This window comes from Morus notabilis, unplaced genomic scaffold (assembly GCF_000414095.1).
Source record: "Morus notabilis unplaced genomic scaffold, ASM41409v2 Scaffold518, whole genome shotgun sequence".
In the NCBI taxonomy this organism is placed as follows: domain Eukaryota; kingdom Viridiplantae; phylum Streptophyta; class Magnoliopsida; order Rosales; family Moraceae; genus Morus; species Morus notabilis.
In genome coordinates, this window is record NW_010366577.1 from 1539105 (window position 1) to 1563440 (window position 24336).

The following is a 24336-nucleotide window of genomic DNA, read 5'->3' on the forward strand; positions in this document are numbered from 1 at the left end:
TGTATTAAATATATAATATTATTAAATATATTAAATAATAATATATTAAATAAATATATTGAATAAACATCATTATATAAGACAAAAAGGGTTTCAAAAAAGAGAAGAAAATGAAAAAAATAATAATAATAAAATCCGTTTTCAAAAAATGAAAACGAGAAAATAAACACATTTTTTTTTTATTTTTAATTTTTCACAAAAGACAAAAACAGTTTTGTTTTTATTTTTAAAAAAATTTTAGGCCAAACGCATTTTCTGTTTCCGTTTTCATTTTTTAGTCTTACAAAACGTGAAAAATAAAAATAAAAACGGAAACAAACAGAGCCAAAGTTTTTACACTCCCATTTATCAAAAGCCTCTTGATATAAGACAATAGGCAATGAAGAAACTTGGCACATCTGAGAAACAATATAGCAATTTATAAGAAATGAAAATCAACACAAATATTCAGAGTCTCTAAATCTAACATGTAATAAATTCGACAAGTCAAAGTAACCAAACATCCCACGGGCATAACATTCTCTCTAGCAATACCCAATACACAATACACAATACACAATACACAATACACAATACAATAATAATGTCAGAATTGTAGGGTCTAATTTAAAAGGCGCCCATGGCCATGGTAATGAAGGTACAACCACCACTTGCAGCGTAAAGGAATGAGAACTTCGCTGGGGCACGTATATGTTCATAATTTAAACTCTAAAAAGTTCGGTATCTATGGATGTTCTTCCATCCAATGTATAATATGAACCTCCAACGACAATTATTAGATACACCGTAACAATAGCAGTTTGCTCACTGCTACGACTGACGTCAGGCAGCATCCCTCAGAATTTTTCAAATATCAAATCATTTCTCAGATCAATTTTCGTACCATGCTAAATTTTCACAAAGTATATACCCTTTCCATTACCAGAACCTGCAAGGTCGAGCCAAATATAATAGGTATAATGGGGCAAATTTCAATATAATGCTGATTCCAAAACAGAACCTTTTAGCTTATCTGCAGCTACGATCTAGGGCCTTGATCGTTGTTCGACGCCAGGTTGCAGTCTCCGCATCAAATCTCAACTCCCACGTAGGCCAGTAATGCAAGTCCTGCTTCAATGTTAGTACTCTGGGTTTTCCGTTGAGGTGCACTGTCCTTACACGAACGAACTCTCCATGTTCTAATCCCTGATTTGAAGACCAACACGCAAAAATACAAGGACTTTAAAAATCCATGAATGCACTAAGGTGGAAAACGCGAGTAGTGTTTTAAGAGTAGAAAACAATAAGAAAGATACAACAATAACGCCAAATGCCATTAAAGAAAACAACAAATGCAATATAGCTTGCGCTTGACTCTGACTACTTCATGCACACAAACAAATAGAGAGGAAATAGTATGTACCTTTGTCACATTCACAAACGCATCTAAATTTGGAGTTGGCTTCCCATTAACTTCAACAATCCATTGAAGAGCATATAAACTATATCTATGCACTGGACTACCATGACACCACCTGGTAATTTCTTTATTGTGTCATCAACATATTCAATAAATCGAACATCGTAGGGGTAAGTGTAACTTACAAAATATCCACTTTAAAAGAAAGAAAAAGAGGAGAAAAAATGCAAAATGGTTAATAAGAATTGACAAACAAGATCTTTACACAGTAAGGCAGGAAACAAAGGAAAAATAAATAAATAAATAAATAAAATAACACGATTGGTTACGAACAAGAATAACTCTGAAGTTGCATACTAAAAGCAGGGCCAGCTTTATAATAGTAGCTTGCTACCCAAAGAGGCCTGATTTCATATTAGCTTTTCTGGAAATGAGACTCACTCAGCCCCAACAGTTTTAAGGTAGACAATCCTTGCAATCTTATTCATCTAGTTAGGGATAAGAATGGGATAAGAATACAAAGTCGGAAGTAATTATATTCTAATTAAACTTGATAAATAGTCAACATCTTGCTCCAACATTCTAAATGTGAAGTTAGTATTTACAAGTGAAGACAAACTCTTACCTTGCCACATATACACCGTGACCTTCGTCTGGGAGAAATCCAAGAGCACGCACTGCTGGATGAGGATCCTGAACAACACACCCACACCAGTTTACTGCACGGGTGGTTCCACTTCCATCCCTGACATCCGTTCCCACAAGAAGATCGATTTCACGTCCCTGAAAGATCATGCAGATCAAGGTATTAAAAATGGATCGCTGCAACTTGTAATATCCACACAAAAAAAGCATCAGTGTCGTAATGTATGCAGTACTTTCTTCAGAGAACCCAGTTTCCTTTCCCAAAGAGTAAAACTATAAACAAATGAATTAAATATGAAATTTCAAATCCATATTTTTCACCTGTCTGAAAATGGTCATGTTAAGCCCCCCCTCATTGTTATCAGATACGTCTAATGCTTGACAAGCATTTTCAATGTCACGGAAGCATGTAACTGGCTCTTTATTGATTGCCAACACCATGTCTCCTTGTTCTAATAGGTTCTCAGCTTTCGATCCAGCCAAACATCCTTTCACACGCAAAACTTGTCGTCTGATTGAATCTTTCTTGACTAGAGACTATAAAAGGAGTTTACTTAGGTTTAATTACAAGGATACAATAAAACTAATAGTGCTCTTAACAATTCAGATTATGTAAGATATCAGTATTACCAATCCTTAAAAAATTTCTATATTGAGTTTACAGCTATCGTCCAGCGCTAATCTAATCTCATATGTATTGTTAAGGAGAAGTATTATAGTGAATTTCATACTTATGGCATATGTAGAAAAACAAGAATTGCAGACAATGAAAGCAAACCTGGACCCAATCATCGCTCAATCCAAAACTCCTTGCTTTTGAAAGCAATGTAGGATACAGTTCAACCTCTAAAATTCTTACTAGTGGCATTGGCCTTTTGACACCATTTATGAGAAGAGGAGGCCCATTGGCACCAGATATAATTTTGTCAAGAACTTGACTGATTGTATAAATTGGGATGCCTCGAACAAATTGATGATCTTCTGAAGTGTTGCAACCAAATTTCAGCTGCGCAAGTGAATATAACCATGAGGGAAAAAAATCAAAACATATTACCAAGCATTGTTATTTATTTCACAAAACTAATTGCACAGTTCAAATCATAATGGATGGTGGTCAACACTACACGGATGTAAACCGAGATATGAAAATAGGTGCATATTGTAATCTGTCGTGGTGTGATGCGTGGATAAACTAATTGCTGACTCCAAGAAACGTCCAGCCAAAGATGTTCAGCATAAAAATTACAAAAAACCCCACCTCCCCCACCCGCGGAAAAGGTTAAAAACAACAGAAGAAATCAAAACAGAGAGCACAAAACACGGAATCTGCCGCAGGAGAAAAAGAATCTGCACAGTTTGGGTGTGAAAGGTTTAAAGATAGGGGTTGTGAACTCACCGTATGTTTCCTTAGGCGTTTTCTTTTCTGCATCAGTAAATAATGGAGGATCAGACACGTCATTTACGTGCTGCGTGGAAATTGGGGATTCCAAATGAAAGAGTAGAGTAGGTGCAGACAGAAAGAGAAAATTGTTGAAACTACATTAATTCGGTAGGATCTTTCAATTTAGCAAGAGATGAAACACTGACATTTGGCGTAATAGTGGAAAATGGTTGGGGAAGAAAGGCAGGGGAGGCTGAGAAATGATCTGCCTGAGAGTGTTGACTCTTAAATGAATGACTACGGAAATTTAACCCAATCACCCACAGCAGCAAAAAAAATATCAAACATAAGCATTGTGAATGTTACATGGTCCTATCTTATATAACTTATATTATCATCTTTACAGGAATATTGTGCATACGTTTATGTACAAATCTCAACTTTTAAAACAAAAAGGCTACATATAAAACTATCTAACAATAATAAAAACAAATTTTCTTGGGAAAGACAATTACACCCATGACTTTTACGATGAAAAGATGACATGACTAAAGTTAAAAGAGGAGACCTGGGTTGAAAAGCTTCCCCATATAGCCTGAACCTTTCCATGCTCATCAGTCAAAACACCAGAAAATGTACTACCAAAATCTGAAAGTGAAACAAGATAATCCAAAATATGTAAAAGAAACAGAGCCATTTTCAAATATAATTGACTGCAGAAACTCCAATTACCAGTATCAAGCTCAATGACTTCCATGTTGGTTGCTCTATACCGTGGGCAATCAGCTGAGCCAATGTTTAATGCAGCACATGGGTTGGTCACAGTGGATTTTCTGGATGTTGCTTGCAGGCTCCTACTCAAACCCACAAGATATACCGAGTCTCCACGGCGCAATGCTGGCTCTACTCACAGTTTAACAAAAAAAAATAACTAAACATAACACAATGCTGGCTGTTTCACAGTTTAACTAAAAAGTAAATAACTATTAGGAAAAAAAGAAGTAAATAACTAAACACAATGTAAAATTATTACAATTGACAAGAAAAAAAAATTACACTAATCAAAAGGTCATTTATACTGCACTAAAAGCGATAGAAAAGCACTAGAAAGCTGACACTAGCTACAACGATTGAACAAAAAACATAGCTCCTAGACATCAATGTGTGCACAATTTGAAAGCTGTCATGTCTGCTATTCAATTATCTAAAATGCAAAACAATTTCTTTCAAGCATGAGGACATATTTCGTCACTCTGAAATATTACCTAGAAGCTATTAGTATTGCAACGGGTTTTTAAAAGGTGATCGATCTGTCAGAAGAAAGTCATTGAGACCTGCTTCTGAGGGCAAATTTAAGCATTAAAAATGTTGAGAGAGATATATAAAATAAAAGGTACAAAACGGCTTTCTCGTAAGAAGATTTTAGAGAAAACTAACCAATGTCATTCATATCAAGATGTGGTGTGGATGAAGGAAATGAGTAGAGATAAACAGAAGAATTAAATCTCGACCAACTAGCCATACATTAAAGAAAGAAAGTAACAAAGTACTCCTTAGAGAGAAACAAACCAGGAAGTAACTCGGCAGCACGGACAGCTGAGGCACCAACCGCTCCAAGAGCAGAGGGGTCATAAGAAATAAGTGCATAGTTGTGAACTGGATGGAGAAAAACTACCTGCAATTGTAGTAGGCAACTTTCAGCCAGGGGAGGAAAATAGAAAACTTAAAAAATAATTAGAAAATAAGGAACACAAACAACCCCCCGCCCTGCCCTGACTAGAAATCCACAAAGGAAAATAGGAAGTCATGGTGATTGTATCAATATTAAAAAATTTACCTCCCCGGGAATTTCAATAGGAAAAGCCGCAAATGACAGCATCACGTCTGATGCAGATATTGCAACTGTATTCTTGTCCACTGCAACTAATCCCATGTTCTCAGAGTGGTATATTACTACACCAGTGCCAAAAAAGTGTTGTGAGTGGACACCGTCGAGCATAAATGAAGGTGGCACGTAAACCTGCATATTTATATGACCATATTGAATGATTAACCAGGCTGCTTCTAGAATGTAATATATATTAAAGAACAGTACAATATGTAATCAATTTAAACTAAAATACTCGATGCAGAAACAGCAAATTAATTCTTCGAAAATAAAATTATACTTATGTTATAAAGAGATCCAAAAACAATAAAATATAGTAAAGAATTGTCATCAAGATTACCTCAAACATTACCAAAGTGGGCTCTATCACGCGTTCAGCAAATGAAGCATTAGCTGCTACAGCAGTTGCAACTTGATAGTCCCTCACTACAGCATTTTCCAAAGTAATTGAATCCTCCAGTTTAGCTTCACTTGTTCCGTGCAAGGTATAGTCAGAAACAAGATTTCCATCAGCAGACAAATCCTCTTTTACACGCCGTTTCTTCACTTCAACATCAACATCCCGAGAATGTATTTCCTCTGAGACTTGTTCACAACTTGTTTCCATGCTAGTAACACCATGGCCATCAGTCGATTCAAGGCTATCGCGACACATGTGTCCCATACAAGTCACCTCAGTGCTCAGTTGGACTGCTTCACCTGCTAGAACTCCTAGGTCCTTGATAGCAGATGATGATAGAATAGAGGTGGATTGAAAAGCAGGCTTAGCACTCCACAGACCAGTACTATCATCACGAGTATAGATCCGTGGAGGAGCATACCATTCATGTCGGTCAACTGTCACCAGGACTGACTGCAGCCATCAGGAGACAACAGATGATCAGTTTCCTGTACGTGAGTCGAGCAAATAAGATGGGAAAGATAACTACATATGAGGAAGGATATGAAGGTATAAACACGTATGCACAGAGACGTCTTTACATACATTCAAATACATACTGGTGTGCTTACGTATGTTAGTATGGGTATACATACCAAATAGAAATTATCAGCAGACAATACAAGACTGCAATTTAACGAATTCATGACCATTTTTTATTAACATAAGATATCTTCTTAGATATCATTTAAAGAGCACCAACAGTACCAAGAATCTGCAGAACATTACTGAAGATCATTCTTCAATTTGTATTGAGAAACCTTATTGTTTGGAAAGAACCCAGTCCAAGGCAGCTCTTACACAAATTTTTCAATAAACCAAGCATTTCATCAAAATTTTTCATGCTTCATACATATCTAAAATCTTCGTTGATGTAGTACCATGAGCCATGATCGCTTGGGTTCCCCTCATTTAGACTTATCTTTCATGAAACAAAAGAGGAAAACAAGGATATAGGTTTTTTTTTTTTTTTCTATTTTGGGGAAAAAGCATCAAATCATCCTTAATCGATGACTCTGATAATCCAAAATGCAAACCCACAGGTAGTAACATAGTGTGACATGCAAAATAATTCCCATTTCCCTCATGCCAAATATGAATGGAAGAATGATGCTAATTATTATAATATATACCTTCCTACGGTGACGATCTGTGTAGCTGACATACTCCAATGGCACCCGAGCACCCCTAGATAGCTTGGATAGAACTGAAATTAGCTCCTCTAGTCGTGATATTTCTTCACCAGCAAATTTCTTAATGATGGCATGGCGTGGGACGCCAGCTCTAAAGAGCATGTATCTGTAACAGTTTAAATTAAAAGCTGAGGTCCACCAGAGAGCTAAGAACATTTTAAAACATAGAGGGGGAAGCCATGTCTCTCTTATATTCCAAATTCAATCTTTAAAATTATTAGTTATGGATATCATGCAGATAAAATCCTTAAAGATTTAGTTCATCAAGTTACATTAACAAAAACTATGGGCATTAAGACTGCGCAGGTGAGGTTTTGCTCAGACAGAAACAATTGAACTGGAAGACCTTTCAAGTATTCTACTTGGAAAGAATACACAGTGCACACCCCCATAAAAATTAAATTTGCACTGGTATGGGAAATTTCAGTACAAGGTGGGGCTAACATTTATAATATTTGATTTTATTCTAATAGTACGGAATGGGATTTGTAAGAGGTAAGTTACTGTTGGTAGAATTGTCCTCCTTTACACATTTATTTCTTTTTCATCATTGTTATGAAAGTTATTGTTTCTTATCACAAAATTATCAGGAAAAACAAAAATCAAAAGTCGGTGGACTAATACAAATACCTCTATCAAACTGGAGCAATATGAAATATAAATATACTATGGCGTTCCATATCTAGAAGCTATGTTGCATTCTCTTATCAAAAGAAATGTTGAAGGTAGTGCTTGTAGATCCAAGAACAGAACATTTTGTGAAAGCTTACTTCAAACTTAAACACGCTTCCACGTCACTCTTTGGCTGCTTACATGTTTTTTTTTTTTTTTTTGTTGGCTCATGGCTTACTAATTAATTAAGCAAGCTAACTTATCAACTTCAGATTGGGTTTATTTGTTATAAAGAAAATTTGAAAGGCGTCATTGGGTACTCCTTGTCATAATTAATTCACTCAGCTATTGAAGATAAGACTATCAAATTCCAATATTGTTATAAATCATTGCAAGGAAACTTCAAAATAAATACACCAAAAATAAACATGTGCTGCACATTTACATGAAAAATATAACATACCCTGGTTCTGTAACATATACAAGGCCACAATGGAAACGAAAATTTCTAGCCTGTCAAGGGAAAAAGAATATGTTTATTCATTAAATATATTCGCATTCATAATAGAAGATATTGCTATCAAACGGAATAAAGAAAACTGCCTTAACAGAAGCAACAGCAAACACCACCTATGCTCTAGTCGATAAAAAAAGCTTTTACAGAATTTTGTTTCAACTTTGATGAAAAAACAGTCCTTCAACCAAACACCATTTCAATTGTCATCCTGAGAAGGAAGTAGAATGGAAAGCCTAATTTCTTTCAATATATTATTACATGTAGTAACATTTTCTAGAGAAACTTCAAGAAACTCTTCCACCAATGTGTTTGACCACATGCAAACAATATCAGGATCGGACAAATGACGGATGTCAATACAGTAAAGAAGTAAAAGAAGACAAATATTAACCAAATGCCTGAGGAATTACATAAAAGCCCATGAAAACATGGCTCTAAATGAAGCACAACAAAGAAATAGAATATGAGCAGGACAGACCAAAAAAATTCCACCAATCTTAATGCAGCTTTAAAACAAGTTCATAAACAGAACACAGTGCAAAAATGAAACATGCAGATTTTTTTTTTTTTTTTATAAGAAACAGCATGCTATATTCATATCAAACAAAAAAAGTACAAAACAACAGAGGACCAGGAATCCTCCCCTACCAAACGAAATGCCTAATGCAACAACCCAAGTCATCTAACAGAACTCCAAACCATAGAGCCACTCAAAAAAAAACAAAAAACAAAAAACAAAAAGCAAAAAGCAAAAAGAAACATTAGAAAATTATATCCCAACCCCACAGCATATCAGAAAAGGAGGCATCAACAAAATCCTTAGTATTAAACACCCACAAAGCTACCGAGTATCTAATTCTTTTCCAAAACCTCCCCCGTCTCTTCCTCAACTTCATCAGATGAAACATGCAGAATTAAGTCACCCTCTTACGCATTGAATTTACAACTAGCAAATTCAGGATCAATCCAACGGAGAAAAATGTGTGGAAGGGGTGAAAGAAATTGTCTCTCAATACTAAGAAAATTTCAACCAACCTGTTGGTACGAAAGAGGGTGTACTACTGCACCACTTACTTCTAAGAAGTAATCAGGGGTTATTGAGTGTAGATCTTGCACCTGAAGTAGAAACAAAAGAAATCTTCAATGATGCAATTATTTAACAAGAAGAAACAAATGAAGACAAATAATTCCTGTAACTACAATATATATAGGCTTTGTAAAATAAGGACACCCGGTCCTGCTTCGACTAATAATCTAGTATAGCTGAGCAATTGGTGGTCATCCCTTAAACAGCATGTAATTCACAACATGTACGTGTTCCCTTTCCAAAGAGTGAAAAAGCAAGAACGACAAAGCAAGAAGTTTAATGGCAGCCCAAACTATAAAAAGAGGATAGAATAAACATCAAACCAGAGCAACTCTCACCGTAAAGTTTACAGTCAGCGATGTACCACCCCGTTCAATTTGTAATTCAACCTTCTGGTTTACACTATCATCAAGTAAAGTCTCCATTTTCAGGAATTGGGTAATCACCTGCATTGGGATTTCAACATGTCAATTATTTCATACAAAGTAAGATGTCAATGTTCAAAGTATTACAATTACTTAAATTTTATAAAGGCATAAGAACACAGAATCTTTATAGAAATCTAAGTCCAATACATGTTAATTGAACGTGGAACCACGGGAGAAGTCCAATCCAGTAGAGAATCCTCAAATGAACACAGCAATTGGAAAATCAAATGATTCCCTCCAAAATATTCCACATAAATTTCCGCAATATAGATTAATAGTTTCTACCATAAGTTTAAACTCCTAAGATAATAGCATTGTCTTTGATTACCATGAAATTCTTTTGGGAAAATTTCTCTGTGGAAAAGTGGAAGTGGAGTTAACTTTCACGCAATTATTTGCTGTAGAAGTAAATGCGGTAAAGGGAGTTCCTTTGTCTATGATTTTGTGGGATTTAATACTTATCCTTTCTTTATACATTGTTATGTCGAGACAATTACCATTCCTATTAAAAGGGGGGTATAGGAGAACTTTCCAAGGCTCTTTATGAATAAGAGAAAGTACTTTCTTCAGAAAAAACCTTGCGTGTATGTAATTTAAAATATTGATTAATAGTTCATGAGACTCGTCACTTTTGAACGAGCAAACAAGAAAAGCTACAGGTAGCCAGGTATGTCTCCTCAAATTTCTTCCACATTTTCAGGAGTTAACACTATCATGTCCTAAGGATTTATGGTGATGAAGTCAAAGGCCTGTACAAGTTTGGAAAGGATAAAAGTCCGAGTAACTCATTAAACATATCAATACATAAACTTTACAAACAAGATCAAAAGTGTAAATTCACAATTTTGCACTCAACTAAAGTTTACATTTCAATTTGGACCCAAAAATATATATATATAACTGCACAAAAAGAAAACAAATCTAATAGTTATTTCAGAATGATGCCTGAAAATAGTTGTCAACCATGAATACTATTGAGTCAATATAGCAGCTGAAGGTACAAGAAATTTACTGACCCCAACAAATATGCAAGAGAAAGAAAACACAAATAAAAAACTATAATACCAACAACAGTAGCAATCTATATCCTTACGGCATCCAGACAATCCACAAACAATGACTAAATTCCATAAGATCAACAGAACATAACATACTTCCCCATTCATGCGAACAAGAACATCACCAGGCTCCAAACACTTATAGGCTGGGCCGCCAGGCACCTGAAACAAAGTGTTTCATCATAAAGAGTCGTAGAAATATATAAAATAATAAAGAAACATTATTATTATAAATAGAGACCTCCATGCAGAACGATACTCACAACAGAATCAACAACAAGCATTCCAGTTTCACTGGATGGTGACGCGTGCCGTACCATCTTAAAAAACCAATAAGAAAAAGTTATCAAGGAGCCCAAATTGTTACAACAATTACCAAACAAATGAAAGAAACTTAAAAAATAATAATAATAAATACTAATAATAATAAAACATAGAAATGTTACCTGTTCCGTGTCACTTAATAAAAAAATAATAATGATAATAATGTTACCTGTTCCGTTTCACTTTGAAGACCAAGTCGACGTGTCTCATCAAATCCTTTATGTAGAAATGTTACCTATTTCATGTGTTAAAAACATGCCAATTCATGTATTATAAAAATGCCGCATCAAAAAACTAAAATTCTAAATATGAAAATCAAACTTAAAATTCAACAGACGCAGATGTCATACTACATGTCAGAATTATACCCATTGACGACACATCCTCTCCCGAATTATATAGTATTAATGAAAAAGACGACCACTTCACAACTTCATTGAGCAAGACCACTAGTTACAACCATCTGGAACTCAAAGTTAAATATTTTAAATGCACTTCCTATACAGATTTTGTTAAATATCAAGTTATCATATAAATTTACCCCATCATAAATATCTAGTTGAAGAATCATCAGCCCATTTGGCTCCACCAAGTAAGTGATTACGATCACAAGCCATACAGACTAAGAGAAAAAGGAAAAAAAAAATAAAACCACCCAGAAGAAATGTAGCACCATCATTAAGTCAAGTAGTCAAATCAAGTCTATTCTACTTGTTTATTCACAATTATGTTCTACTATATTACACTAGGGGAGGTCTTTTTGTATTTCTCTCCTTGTCATCTCACTGATACAACTACATATAGTTCTACAAAGTAATACAGGAGATAAATGAGTCTGAAAAGACGTTCTTCTCATTTCTCTGACCCCAGAATCAGAATTCCCAGATCTCTGGACTCCTCTCACACCTACCAAGGCATGTCTAGGTATCTGTTGACCATAGCAACATCTGTGACATGGTTTACACAGGCAAGAAAACATTCCGGGATTTACAGTTGATAACCTTGATAGGAAAAAAAAAGGGTCAACTGCGCACCATAACAGGACTTACTCACACTTTGGTTCACCACAAGGTCAATTTTTTTAGAAAGCTTTGAAGCATATGATCTTTTAAAAGAATAACGAGAACGACAAACCTGAAGCGTACCACGAGGTATGGAAACTGCTTCCCATTTATTACCAGAAAAATCTCGGCCTTTCTGTAGAAACTCCAACGACCTCACAACCTGCAGATTTAGTTGCACTCCTCAGTATTCAAAACTGAATTTCACTATTCCCAATAGAAAGAAAGAAATAAATGGTCAAGCAAGCAATAAAATAAGAATACACGCACTTGTTCTAATGGTAAAAAGAATGCTGATGCACTTGATGACTTGCTGCCAGCATTTAAAGCCACTGCCCTCCCTAGCCAATCAATCACAGGGGAACCACTTGAACCACCTTTAGTCCCTGATGCAGCCTATTATCAAAATAATTAAATGAAAACTAAAAAGGAAAAATTTGTTATGTGACAGATTGTTAACCAACAAACAAAATTATATTGAAGCATAATTTGACATTATTGGGAATACTTTTCCTGTATAAGAAACGCAAACTTCATTAAGAAGAGAAAACAACCAAAAGCTAAAGAAAATACTGTTCTCATTCTATGAAATGTGTTGGGACTTTCAGTATCATAAACTAAATCCTCGGTAAGATCATTTTGCAGCCTCTATTTAACACCAACATTCTACTCTTTTCAAAATGAAACACAAGTTGAGGTAGTGTATGACGAACATCTTGAAGTGGTGTATCGAATTCTGAGGTACTGAAGGAGTACTTCAGGAAAGTTGGTGAACACATAAGCATTGAGGTCCACCTCTGGTTATTGTACGTTTGTATAGGAAAAGGTTGGTGACATGGAGGAGTAACAACCAACCGGTTGTGGCCAGAAATAGTGCAGAGGCAGAATTTGGATCTATGGCACAAGGGATATGTGAACTATGCTCAAACAGTCAATGGATGAGCTCATTGTGAGCATCCATAAGTGTTTGTGTTAGAAATGGATGGGTAGCATTAAGGATTTCTCAAAATAAAGATGTTACTGTGTATTCATTTTCACACTTATTAAGGGGTGGGACATTATTTTCCAGTGATCAGTCTATTAGGGTTTGCTTATATAGGCCCTCTAGTTTTGTTTCTTTTTTCCTTTTCTGGTGGACCCCTTCTCCCCTTTTGTACTTTTTCACTTCTTTTTTTTTTTATATAAGAATCAAAGAAATTTCATTAACTGAAAAAAATTACAAATGAAGTTTCAAAATGGATGAGGAATCCATCTAAAAGAAAAGAAAACAGGAAAAAACAATCAACTCAAAACAACCAACACGAACAAAAAGGAAATCTTTCTCAAAACATCATCCCAGCTCAATAAGATCAAGGATAAAGGGAAGAGCTTAAAAGATGGATAGGTCGATGCCCATAACGAAGCTAGGAATTTAGCCTTTTCAAATAAATCTTCTGATAAGATCAAGAATAGAACACACCAACGAAGACAAATTGGAGTAGGAAGAGGAGTTGAATCTTTACTGAATGAAAGAATGAATTACAATGCAGTGATTCGAGGTACTGCTAGACCTCCCCTTTGCTCAGCCTCAGCCAAGACTCCCAAACAAGACTCAGATCATTCCCCCCTCCCTCTCAGTTCCCAAACCCCGCTTTTAATATCCCCTGCCTTCTCTAACTAATTCCCTCCCAACTAAAGTCCACAGTAAGTAACTAATAACATTCTTTCTAACAAACTACTAACTTCTCTAACAAACTAACAAGTTGCTATCATTACTCCCGCCCCAAACAAACACCTTGTCCTCAAGGTGTAAGTCAAGAAATTGCAGCTGAATGACTCCACTTTCTTCCAATATCGATGAGCTTGAATCTTGGAACGTCGAATGGAGCATTGACTCTAGGAGAGTCAAGCTCAGTGGTGATGAAGGCTACAACAGAGAGGCTTGGAACCATGAACTCGGTAGCGACGATCCCAACAACAATGGGTCCTAAAGCAGTGAACAAGAGAAAGGTTGGGTTTTGGAGTTGCAAACCCACCAATTTCAAGTCTGCCATTTGAAAACTTCCTAATTTGAACTCCAGGCACACCAATTTCTGCATACCCTGCCCCAAACTCACTGAAATTTCGAGGGTGAATTCCAATTGCACCAAAATTAGCCTCAATCTTGCTGGAATTAGGAAGTCCAGCCCCAACCTTGCTGAAGTTGCCCTGTCCGCACAGGCAGACCAAGACACAGCCCTAATTTCACCAGAATTCACGCCTAAATTCCCTATTCCGGCCCCAAACACGTTGGTGTTGCGAGGTGTTGCGAGGCCCATCCCCAATTGCGCGGGAATTAGCCCCAATTGCGCCAGAATCTCGGCATCCAATCCAAATTCGGCCGGAATTTCGGAACCCAGCCCAAATCTTGCCTGAATTCATGCTCAAAAACGCTGACCCAGTTCCAACCATGCCAGAAGGCGAAGACCCAGTCAAAATTGCTCCAAAATCAGCCCTAACGACTCTTGAATTCCAAGACCCAGACCAAAAATCGCGAGACCCAGCCCCCAAATTGCCAAAATCGGAACTTATTCCGCCGCCAAACATTGCCCAAGGATCTCCGTTCAGGTTTGATTCGCGTTGAACCCCTCCAAATTCCCTAGGTTCCACCGCCGGCCCTTTTCCACGGTCGATTCCCCCTCCGATCAACCCAACCCCACCGCCGACAACCCCCAACACCTCCCGGCGATCTTCTCTGGAAACCCTATGATCGGCCATTATCCTTCCTTCACGCCCAATTTCCTCAACTCTGGCCAACGACCCACGGCTTGCAACTTGACCCGAACCAAATTCCCCATCCCGATTTCTGGCGACGCTAGGGCCGATTTCCTTTGCCGGCATCTTAACTTTCCCCATCGCCAACAGAAGCTTCATTTGCTCTTCCATCAGTCGACGCAGATCAACGAAGTACTGGTTCATCTCTGCCCTAACATGTTGAATCTCCTTCCCCACCGACTCAAACCTCTCCTCCCACTTATTTCCGGCCATAACCAAGATCGATGCTCTGATACCAAATTGATAAGATCAAGAATAGAACACACCAACGAAGACAAATTGGAGTAGGAAGAAGAGTTGAATCTTTACTGAATGAAAGAATGAATTACAATGCAGTGATTCGAGGTACTGCTAGCCCTCCCCTTTGCTCAGCCTCAGCCAAGACTCCCAAACAAGACTCAGATCATTCCCCCCTCCCTCTCAGTTCCCAAACCCCCCTTTTAATATCCCCTGCCTTCTCTAACTAATTCCCTCCCAACTAAAGTCCACAGTAAGTAACTAATAACATTATTTCTAACAAACTACTAACTTCTCTAACAAACTAACAAGTTGCTATCATTCTTCAAAGACCATATCCTTGTCCTCGAAAAGCCTTCTATTAAGATCCAACCAGATTACCCAAAGACTAGCCAAGACCATAGCGCTGCAAATAGTTTGGGCTTTTTTGTTCCTACCAAAACCAAACCAATCCTAAAGCAGAATCAAGTTGCTACGAGCTAGAAAGGACCAATTCAATTCTGCAGCTCCCAAATATTTCCACCACATGCTCCTAGCCACATTACAATGAAGAGATACTCGTGACTCAGAGTTTCTTTGGCAATGTTCAGCAGCCCTCCAGCCTCTCTCCAATAACTTTGAATACATGCATGTTCCACATATTTATAGGATTCCTTCCTAAACCAATCCATCCCAATCTGCCTTCGATAACTTGATTTTTCCAATGGATTTTTTGGCTCCAAGGCTTCATAGTGACAAAGAAACTTCATGGCAATCCAAACCGCTTAGCCTGCAGAATTCTTTCCTTTTTCTTCGTATTCCGGCACCAAAGTATAGCTCTGTCAATGGCTAGTTGAGAGACCTGGACTTGTCGGTTTAAAAACCGACTTAAATCCCTATTTACTTCTGACCAAGAATGTTCCAAAACATCTCGAAAAATGACCATTGTTGTCTCCAAGTATCTGACTTATTCACTTAAGACCTTCGTCCTTTTTGATAGTGTTGATCTTCACATTCCTTGGTCGGAAAGGTTGTATGGTTTCGCTTTGCCCGATCGCTATCTGCTCCTTCGGATGTTGTGATTCCATCAGAGCTTGACTTTTAGCTTCTGCTCAATCGTGACTTCACTGCAATTCCGCCCTTGTTGCTTACTCAACCCCTCACACATCTTTTTAGTTTTTTGCTAGAACTACATCCAACCGACATTTCAGAAGCTTCCAGCCTTCTTTCCAATCATCACCTGGAATTATTATACTCCGAATCTCTCCTCCTTCAACTTTCGAAAACTTCAGATATTCCCCACGCGAATTCCTCAGAATTTCCATCAACAAAGTGAAGGATGAGTTTTTGAACTTGCAGATTGATGGAATCCTCAGCAAATCAACAGAAAAACAGAACAGAAAGATATTGATGTTATTCAGAAAACTATCAATCACTCTAACAATGGTGATATTCGAGAGATCACCGGCTCTCCTTTCTAACTCAATACAACTCAAGCTCAAACTCTCCTTATTTATAGCTACCACCTCCCCCCCACAACACACACAAGAACCTTGTCCTCAAGGTTCAAGTGACCTCTCTTTGCTCCGCCGTTTGTTCTCCCGGTGCTTCCTCAACCGTAACATCAGCTCCATCCCCATCATCTTCGTCCACCGCTGCAATGAGAACCTGCAGTTGGGGATTCTTACAAACATGGCCGAACCGCCATTTCTCCTCACACCGGAAGCATAAACCCCGTTCTCTCCTTCTCTGCATCTCAGCATCAAAAATTTTTTGTCTGAAACCTTCACTGCGCCGAGTGGACTAAGGTGAAACATTAGCTTGTTCCTTGTTGACCGACGTGTTGGACTGAAGTGAGCTGGCATGTGGCACCTCCAAAGCTCCCCTAGTGTTCCCTAAAAATTTCGGTGGTGTCCAGCTGGAACCATTCAAAGAACTTTCCCCCACCACCGACTTCTTTGGCCTATTATAATCCCTAGGAATTCCAGTTCCTTCCCCAGCCGGCCTATGTCTAAAAAATCGCCCCACTTGGGCCCGTTCAAGAGCCCAATTCTTTTCCTCAACCTTTTGGGCCAAGTCCATTAATTGATCAAGGGGTCGTAGGCTTCGCCATACGAACTTCAATTTTGATTTCCTCAGCTAGGCCGTTCGAGAAAGCTCCGATCAAGAACTCCTCGTCCGCCTCTCTCAAGCGAGCTGAAAGCAGCTCAAACTTCTCTCGAAATTCCGCCACCGACGATTCTTGTTGTAGGGCGATCAGAGCCTCGTAATGATTTTCAATTTGTGATGACCGGAATCTTTGTAACACAGATTCTTTGAAAGTCAGCCAATCCACGACACCGAATATGGATTCCATCCATTGGAACCAGTTCAAAGCTTTTCCTTCGAGTCCAATCACGGCCGCCGCCACTCGTTCCGCCACCTCCACGCCCTGAACCTGGAAGTACCGCTCTAGCCAAAATAACTAGCCATGTGGATCGTCGCCGTTAAAGATAGGAACTTCTATCCGGCGAAATCGCGAATCTCTGCCGCTCTGAGCACTCGGCGCCATTCCATATCCAAAACGAAACGCCGCCGCCGTGGCACCACCAACATCTCCACCGTTCGAAACCGAAGCCCTACCTCGCTCCGCCGGTGGGTTCTCAGCTTGTTCCGCCGGTACCAATGGAACTTCGTTGCCGTTCGAAGTGGAAGCCCTAGCTTGATCTGCTGGTGGATTCGCGTGGCCTCCTGTCCTCATCCAACCAGTAAGCTCCTTCATATACTCCTTCACAGCTCTGATGTCCTCCGAAAGTTGCCGACAATTCCTTTTGAGTTATCCAACGTCCGACTTGAGTTCTCCGACGGCTTTCTCAACAAATTCCAATCTTCCCTCCATGTTTCTTTCAGCTCTCCTAGCTACCATTCCCAGACGAAACTGCTCTGACACCAATTTGATGGAATCCTCAGCAAATCAACAGAAAAACGGAACAGAAAGATATTGATGTTATTCAGAAAACTATCAATCACTCTAACAATGGTGATATTCGAGAGATCACCGGCTCTCCTTTCTAACTCAAAAACTACCTAAGCTCTCAAACTCCCCTTATTTATTGGCTCCCCCCTGCCTAACCAACTAACCAAATTCTATTATCACTAAAGAAACTTTCTCAACAAGTTTATTCAGCGAACCAAGCGAACCAATCCACGTCAGCCACTAATCACTAACGTTTATTCCTCCTACTATAAACCAACAACATCTGGTTCTTATCACAGATGTAACCCTGATTGGCCTCAGAGTTGTAGATTATAACCATGGTGTCATTAATCCAGAACACAACATCTAAAGAAATGTTGATGTAAAATCTGAGTCCTGAGATTTTGTGTGGACTCCTCTATTCTAATTAAGCCTCCACCTTTTCCCAATGCTATTCTTAAAGATTTATAACTGATTCTAAATTCCTGATAGAAGCAAAAAAAAAGGGAGAAAAAGCCATGTTGAAAAAACTAAGAAATGTAAGTGACCCTTAGAATTCTAGAGAGAAGTGACTCTTCTATTAACGCAAGTTTCATGTTTCTTACCAAAATAATAATAATTATAATAATTACCGATAAATCTCAGTGAAAAATCAATCATGCTCCAGCAAAATAGAATTAGGATACATGTGTTGACTCCTACTATTAACGCTAGTAGTAAAGGCACTTACTTGCATATAGAACGTATTGAAGTCATTATAGCCATCCCTACATCAATTATAACACCGCCATCATTAACACAACAACAGTGAAAGAAAGTGTCAGAAGAGCAAAGACTAGATTAATTATGCATGTTACAAAATTTATTAAAAAAAAATATACAATATACATGTATATATGCATGTACCAAACTAACTAATAATGATATAAGTAGGCTTGGGCTAGTTGGGCACATATGAGATAACAGGAAGCAATTACTCTAAGGGCCCATTTAGAAGGTATACTCAAAATTTGAGTATTCAAGGATTGGAATACACGGATTGATCAAATCATGATTTGGGTTTCATTGGCGGAAACTTTGTGAGGGAGGAAATTTTGAAATTCAAACTCTATGTGAATTGCCAGCCCTAGTGCAGGCTTTGTTGTGGATAAGTTGGAAAGATTGATGAAAGAATTCCTATGGGATAATGAGGAGGGAGGAAAAGTGAGTAGTCTTGTGGCATGTGACATAATCAAGAATAGCAAAGAAAGGGGTGGATTTGGGATAGGAAATTTAAAGTAGAAGAACGAGGCTCTGTTAAGCATGTGGTTGTGGAGGTTTCAAAAATTAGTATAATGGCAAGGAAGCAAGATCAGTTCAAGTCTAATCTACTTCTCTCACTTCTGGTTTTTCCACACTTTGTAAAACATCTAAACCGAACTTTCTTTTTCACTCAAAGAACGTAGCTGGTATATGCACCACGCAATAGAGTCATGCTCCTTCCAATCACACCAAAGATTTATTCAAATTGAAAGAAAATCAATACTATTTAAGAGACGTGTATAGTAATCATCACTAGGCTTTGTAAAACTACGAAAATAAATGTCAAAAAAGGAATGCAAACAAACATTAACTTTGGTGAAGCTAAATACATACTTTTTGTAATGAGGAGCATCTCTATCCAAACGAGCAAGAGTACCAGCCAAGATTGATACCTGAAAAGCAGACATGAATCAACCAAAGAGCGATTATCAAAATGTAAGCAAACCGATATTACAATATACCAATCTTCTAAATTACAATAGATCCAGGAAAAAAATTAAGAAATATATAAGCAGCAGCAAAGGGGCAGAGAAAGGGGAGAACCTTTTAAAATCTAACATGCGAAAGGAAATCAAGAAGTAGAAATCATAATGGTACCCCTGATCACCTCCACTAGTATAGTCAACCCCAGAGACCTTTATATGTGTGTCCATGTGTGCATGGCTGTTACTGTCTTAGAGCAGCATATGTTTGTAATAATTTAACTACCACTTGCTTCTCATTGATATGTTATTGCCTCGTCTCGAATTGCTCCATTACAAATCTAATCATGATTACACTTCACCACCAATATGGTGTTACATATCAAAGTCCCACATGGATTATATATAAGATAATTGGCGGGTTCATAAGCCCTTGGATCGCCACCCCTTATAAGCTGGTTTTGCAGGGGTAAGTTCTACCAAATGGGTTCCTAACAATTGTTATCAAAGCCAGTCCACCACGGGGTGTTCAAGTCAAAGCCGTTGCATTATAGGATGGATTAAGATACATTAGTGGAGTCGTGAGTGAAGCCGCCGAAGAGGAAAAGACCACCACCAAGTCAGTATCGATAATGTGGACCATTGTTGATTTGGGCCCAAGCGCGGTGGCTTGTTACAAACCAACATGTCCTATGTAGGATTGAACGTAGTATGGACTTCGGTTCAACGATCGTTACTAAGGATGGGCCGACCTAGGAAAGGTTGCTATCCGATTAGAAGGCGGGATTCACAAAGTCACCGAACTGGGAAGATGGGCTGCCATGGACGGCAGTTGCAGAGCATAGTGGAATGTTACATAACAAAGCCCCATGTGGCTTAAATATAGGATACTTGGCGTGTTTATAAGGCCTTGGTTCCCATCTCCTTGCAACCCGGTTTTGCAAGGATAGTTCTACCTAATAGGTTCCTAACATAGGGGTCAAAAGTGGAGAAGTGAGTCTTTGATTTCTTCGTACTGCCAAGAACAAACAAAGGCGTAGTGGAGATGATGCATCTTCATTTACACATCCAGTTCTGAAAAATGAAGGGTCCTCAATACCAACCAACACAATCAATTGATCACGGGAGCAACTTTAGCATAACAAAGCTTTGATTAATTGCCTAAATATAGTCTGCCAATGAAACCCATGCGTTATGCACAAGTTATAGCGAGTATAACTAATGAAATAGGATTCACAAAAATAATGCTCAGTAGGACTCAGAACTCGAAATGAGTATGTCATATTGTGATGTAGTACACGCATGCCCACAAGCAACAATTTCCAATTCTAAAGTTCCTTTTTTTTAATAAAATGAAGGATTGAACCCGTGCCCTCCCTAACTCAAGTCCCAACCCACCCTACCCAAGTCGTTTCACCTATTCGTCATTGGCAATTCTAGAGTTCCTTTTCAATGTTTCTTAAATCTTCAATTTTTATTGACTCCCTTTTTTTTTTTTTTTGTAATTTGCTAAGTTTTTTTTTTTTCCTATTGTTTAGTTTCCCATTTCTTGCCTAGATTTGTCTATTTAAATTCCAAAATTCTCCGAGTTGAGTTCTATTTTAAATAACATCACCAAAGTTTAAGATAAACTACTTTGAGTGTTCTTTCAATTTCATGTTTATTTCAAATGCAATTCCAATGCGTCAAAATTGACATCAAAGCTCCTTAAATAATAATATTAATAATAATAAAAAGAAAGAAATGATATTGACGTAAGGATTTCCACCTAGGCTAATGCCCAACAATAGTGATAGTGACTAGTGAGAGACAGACGGCCGACAATGAAGGTAGGTTCAAAAACACTGGGCAACGATTTAATGAAACACCTTGTACCATACATCAGAGGCCAGTTGCAATGGTTATTGGAGTTGGAGGCAGACCTAGGGGATGGCAACGAAACCTAGCTGTGAACATCAAAACGACAACCACGCATGCCAAACAATGACCACGGGGGGCCAGAAGACCCAAAACTAGTTGCATGGCTCCCCAAAGCATATCGCGCGTACCTAAACCCTAGGGTTCCAACGCATGACACCCAAACCCTCTAGTTTTACTAGCGACTGAACAGCGGCTTCCTTAGTCAGCAAGTCGACAATGAAGCCATATCCACTAACAACGATGGCCAGCACGTGGCAAAAATATTTTGCGACCTACAGGTTCCAACGCAACAGAAAAAAGTTTTTACATGGGTTTCACAGCAGTGCTCGACTTCCCAAGCATCGGCAATGAGTTCCAACGAGGGGGCACCCAAGAGTTGGCAATGACTCATCCGACAAAGAAGAAAACAGTGTGCACTTTAATCGAAACTATGGGGATGGTCCAGATGTGCCAAAAATCTACATATATCCATCAACGGCACCCAAACCAATTGCAATTGTCTAAGACGACTCGTCTGACAAAGAATATGACATGATGTCCGCATTATGTCCACCACTAGAGGTGATGGACGCAGGAAAAACAGAGCATCACACTGCAAGAGCTGAAAAATAGCTTGCCATGATGCCGTCCATGCGAAAAGTGAAAAAAAAAAAAAAAAACAAACATTGACTGTGTCTAGTCCAAGTTTTTCAAATCTGCCCCATTGTCAAGTGAGTAAAATAGAAGATGATAATGCACAAAGGTGAGATACTGAAGGGCTTGAGCAAAAAAAAAAAAAAAAAAAAAAAAAAAAAAAAAAACCACCCCATTCCTATCTTATCTAATTCCTAAAGGTAAAAGTTCATGGAAACATAGAAATCATGAAGAGATGATAAAAAAATGTAATCAACAGCAGAAAGGAAGAAAAAAGTATATATTCACAAATGCATACATAATTATATATATATATATATATATATGTATGTATGTATGTAAGTATGTATGTATGCATGCATTATACGTGCTAATGTGCATGTATCTACTCTACGTATTGATTTATGTATGTATACGTAAACAGTAAACGATGTATACCTTCTCACCACTATCATTACCAACAACTCTTATTTCCAGTCCAACACAAGCAGCCTCAGGGGCAAGAGGAATCTCTTCGTAGTTAAGAAATTGTATTGCCCCTGGATCATAATGGAAGAAACCAAAATCATGGACCTAACAAAAATTGCACATAAAGTTAGGGATGTGCAGATAGTTTTTAAAAATTTATCTTATTCAGATAGAACTAGAAATATCAGACTCACTGGATCCCTGTATATCGGATAAACTGGAATTTCTTCACGGTTTACAAACATAGCTTCTGCTACTACGGGACCTACAAAACAAAACCACGTAGTAATAGTAGTGGTAGTAGTAGCAGTAATAACAGTAATAATAACAGTAATAATAAAAATAATAATAAAACAAAAATCAGGAAAAAGAATATGACAACATTCAATTCAAATAAAGTGATGATTTTGAATGGAATTGAAAAAGATAGGATAGGATACCAGGCTTTACGACGTGGCGATTGGTGAGGATGATCCCACGGCGCTTGTCGACGACGAAGCCGGTGGCGTAGCTGGCGGCGGCGGACTCGGTGTCGAATGCCCGGCAGGCGGTGGTCCGAAGAACGACGACGGCGGGAACGACGTTGCTGAGAGCCTTCCTCCAATCCTCGGCGGTGGCGACGCTTTCACGGAAGGGAGGATCGATGTCCATACACAGATCGTCTTTCACGGCGGATTCCATTACCGCCGCCTCCGAGCCAAGCCTCTCCAGCTGATCCCCCATCTTCAAACTCACCAACCACACACACACAGAGAGAAAGGATTGATTTTCTAAGTGGAGACGAATAGAGGAGGATTTTCTAGGTTTTTGGTGTTCGATGAATTTGGGGAAATGTTCGTTTACTTATTCGAGACTTCGAGTCAAGCGCTTCAGTCCCCGCTTCTAATTGCTTACAGTTTCTTTTTCTTTTTTTCTTTTTTTGGGGTTTAAATTCTAATGGTTTACAGTTGTCAAGACAAGTGTTATATAAAATGGAGTTTTTTTGTTTCTTTTTTGCTCAATTTTCAGTTTTGTTAGATTTGTCCCGTCTCATTGAGAGTTATACAAATCGAAGTTGAGTTAGAGTTGAGATGGTCAAAGCTAAAACCGCAACGATGACTAGAGTTGGGCTGAGAGCCTGGGAACAACATCATAGTTGTGGTCATGCAAGGTATGATGACATCAAACGTTGTTACCCAATATGCTAATTGATTAGTCGCGAAAATTTAAGAAGAAATTGATTGAAAAATCAATATAAAAGTATTTGATTAACAATTAATTATAACATTTTCTTAAAAAAAATAAAAATAAATTCTCATAATAATAAGGATTATTCCCACTAATGTCTATTTAATACTTTTTTTATTATCCTTCTTTAGATAAAACTTGAGGTCAGAAAACAGTGATAAGAGTACATTTTGACATTTTATATCTTAAAAATTAACTTCAAATATAAAACTTGAGGTCAGAAAACAGGATTATTCCCACTAATGTCTACTACATGTTTTAAATGTGGATTGAAATATGCCAGAGGACATAAACTATTATAAAAAATGTCACAAAACTTAAATAATGTCATTATAATATATTTTGTAATAATTTTAGTACCCATGAT

The 24336-nt window shown here is 38.0% G+C and overlaps 1 protein-coding gene across 3 annotated transcripts; it reads right to left on the bottom strand.

Moving 5' to 3' along the window:
• Positions 1-399: 399 nt before the first annotated feature.
• LOC21409843 (protease Do-like 7) lies at positions 400-23850 on the bottom strand. 3 transcript variants are annotated; one of them, XM_024173875.1, is made up of 26 exons: positions 23183-23850; positions 22937-23007; positions 22713-22847; positions 19633-19691; positions 18728-18764; positions 12303-12428; positions 12106-12195; positions 11141-11206; positions 10911-10967; positions 10744-10809; positions 9500-9607; positions 9110-9190; positions 8021-8070; positions 6886-7051; positions 5654-6166; positions 5263-5445; positions 4995-5100; positions 4158-4328; positions 3994-4073; positions 3441-3467; positions 2823-3050; positions 2366-2581; positions 2025-2182; positions 1403-1514; positions 1001-1185; positions 400-928 (listed from the first exon to the last, which is right to left on the bottom strand). In XM_024173875.1, exons 1-25 carry the CDS (start codon positions 23463-23465, stop codon positions 1009-1011), a joined length of 3366 nt encoding a protein of 1121 aa, XP_024029643.1. In that variant the 5' UTR covers positions 23466-23850; the 3' UTR covers positions 400-928; positions 1001-1008. The 3 variants fall into 3 exon arrangements, with proteins under 3 accessions (XP_024029643.1, XP_024029642.1, XP_024029644.1); XM_024173874.1 differs by having other exon boundaries at positions 400-1185; XM_024173876.1 differs by lacking the exon at positions 3441-3467 and having other exon boundaries at positions 400-1185.
• Positions 23851-24336: the final 486 nt, after the last annotated feature.

Bases quoted from the DNA above. Each gene is read 5' to 3' on its own strand.
- LOC21409843 (XM_024173875.1), bottom strand. From the start codon at position 23,465: ATGGGGGATCAGCTGGAGAGGCTTGGCTCGGAGGCGGCGGTAATGGAA. The intron at 19,692-22,712 runs GTATACATCGTT...TCTGCTTTTCAG, and splicing joins GTAATGATAGTGGTGAGAAG to GTATCAATCTTGGCTGGTAC. The intron at 18,765-19,632 runs GTATGTATTTAG...TAATTGATGTAG, and splicing joins GATGCTCCTCATTACAAAAA to GGATGGCTATAATGACTTCA.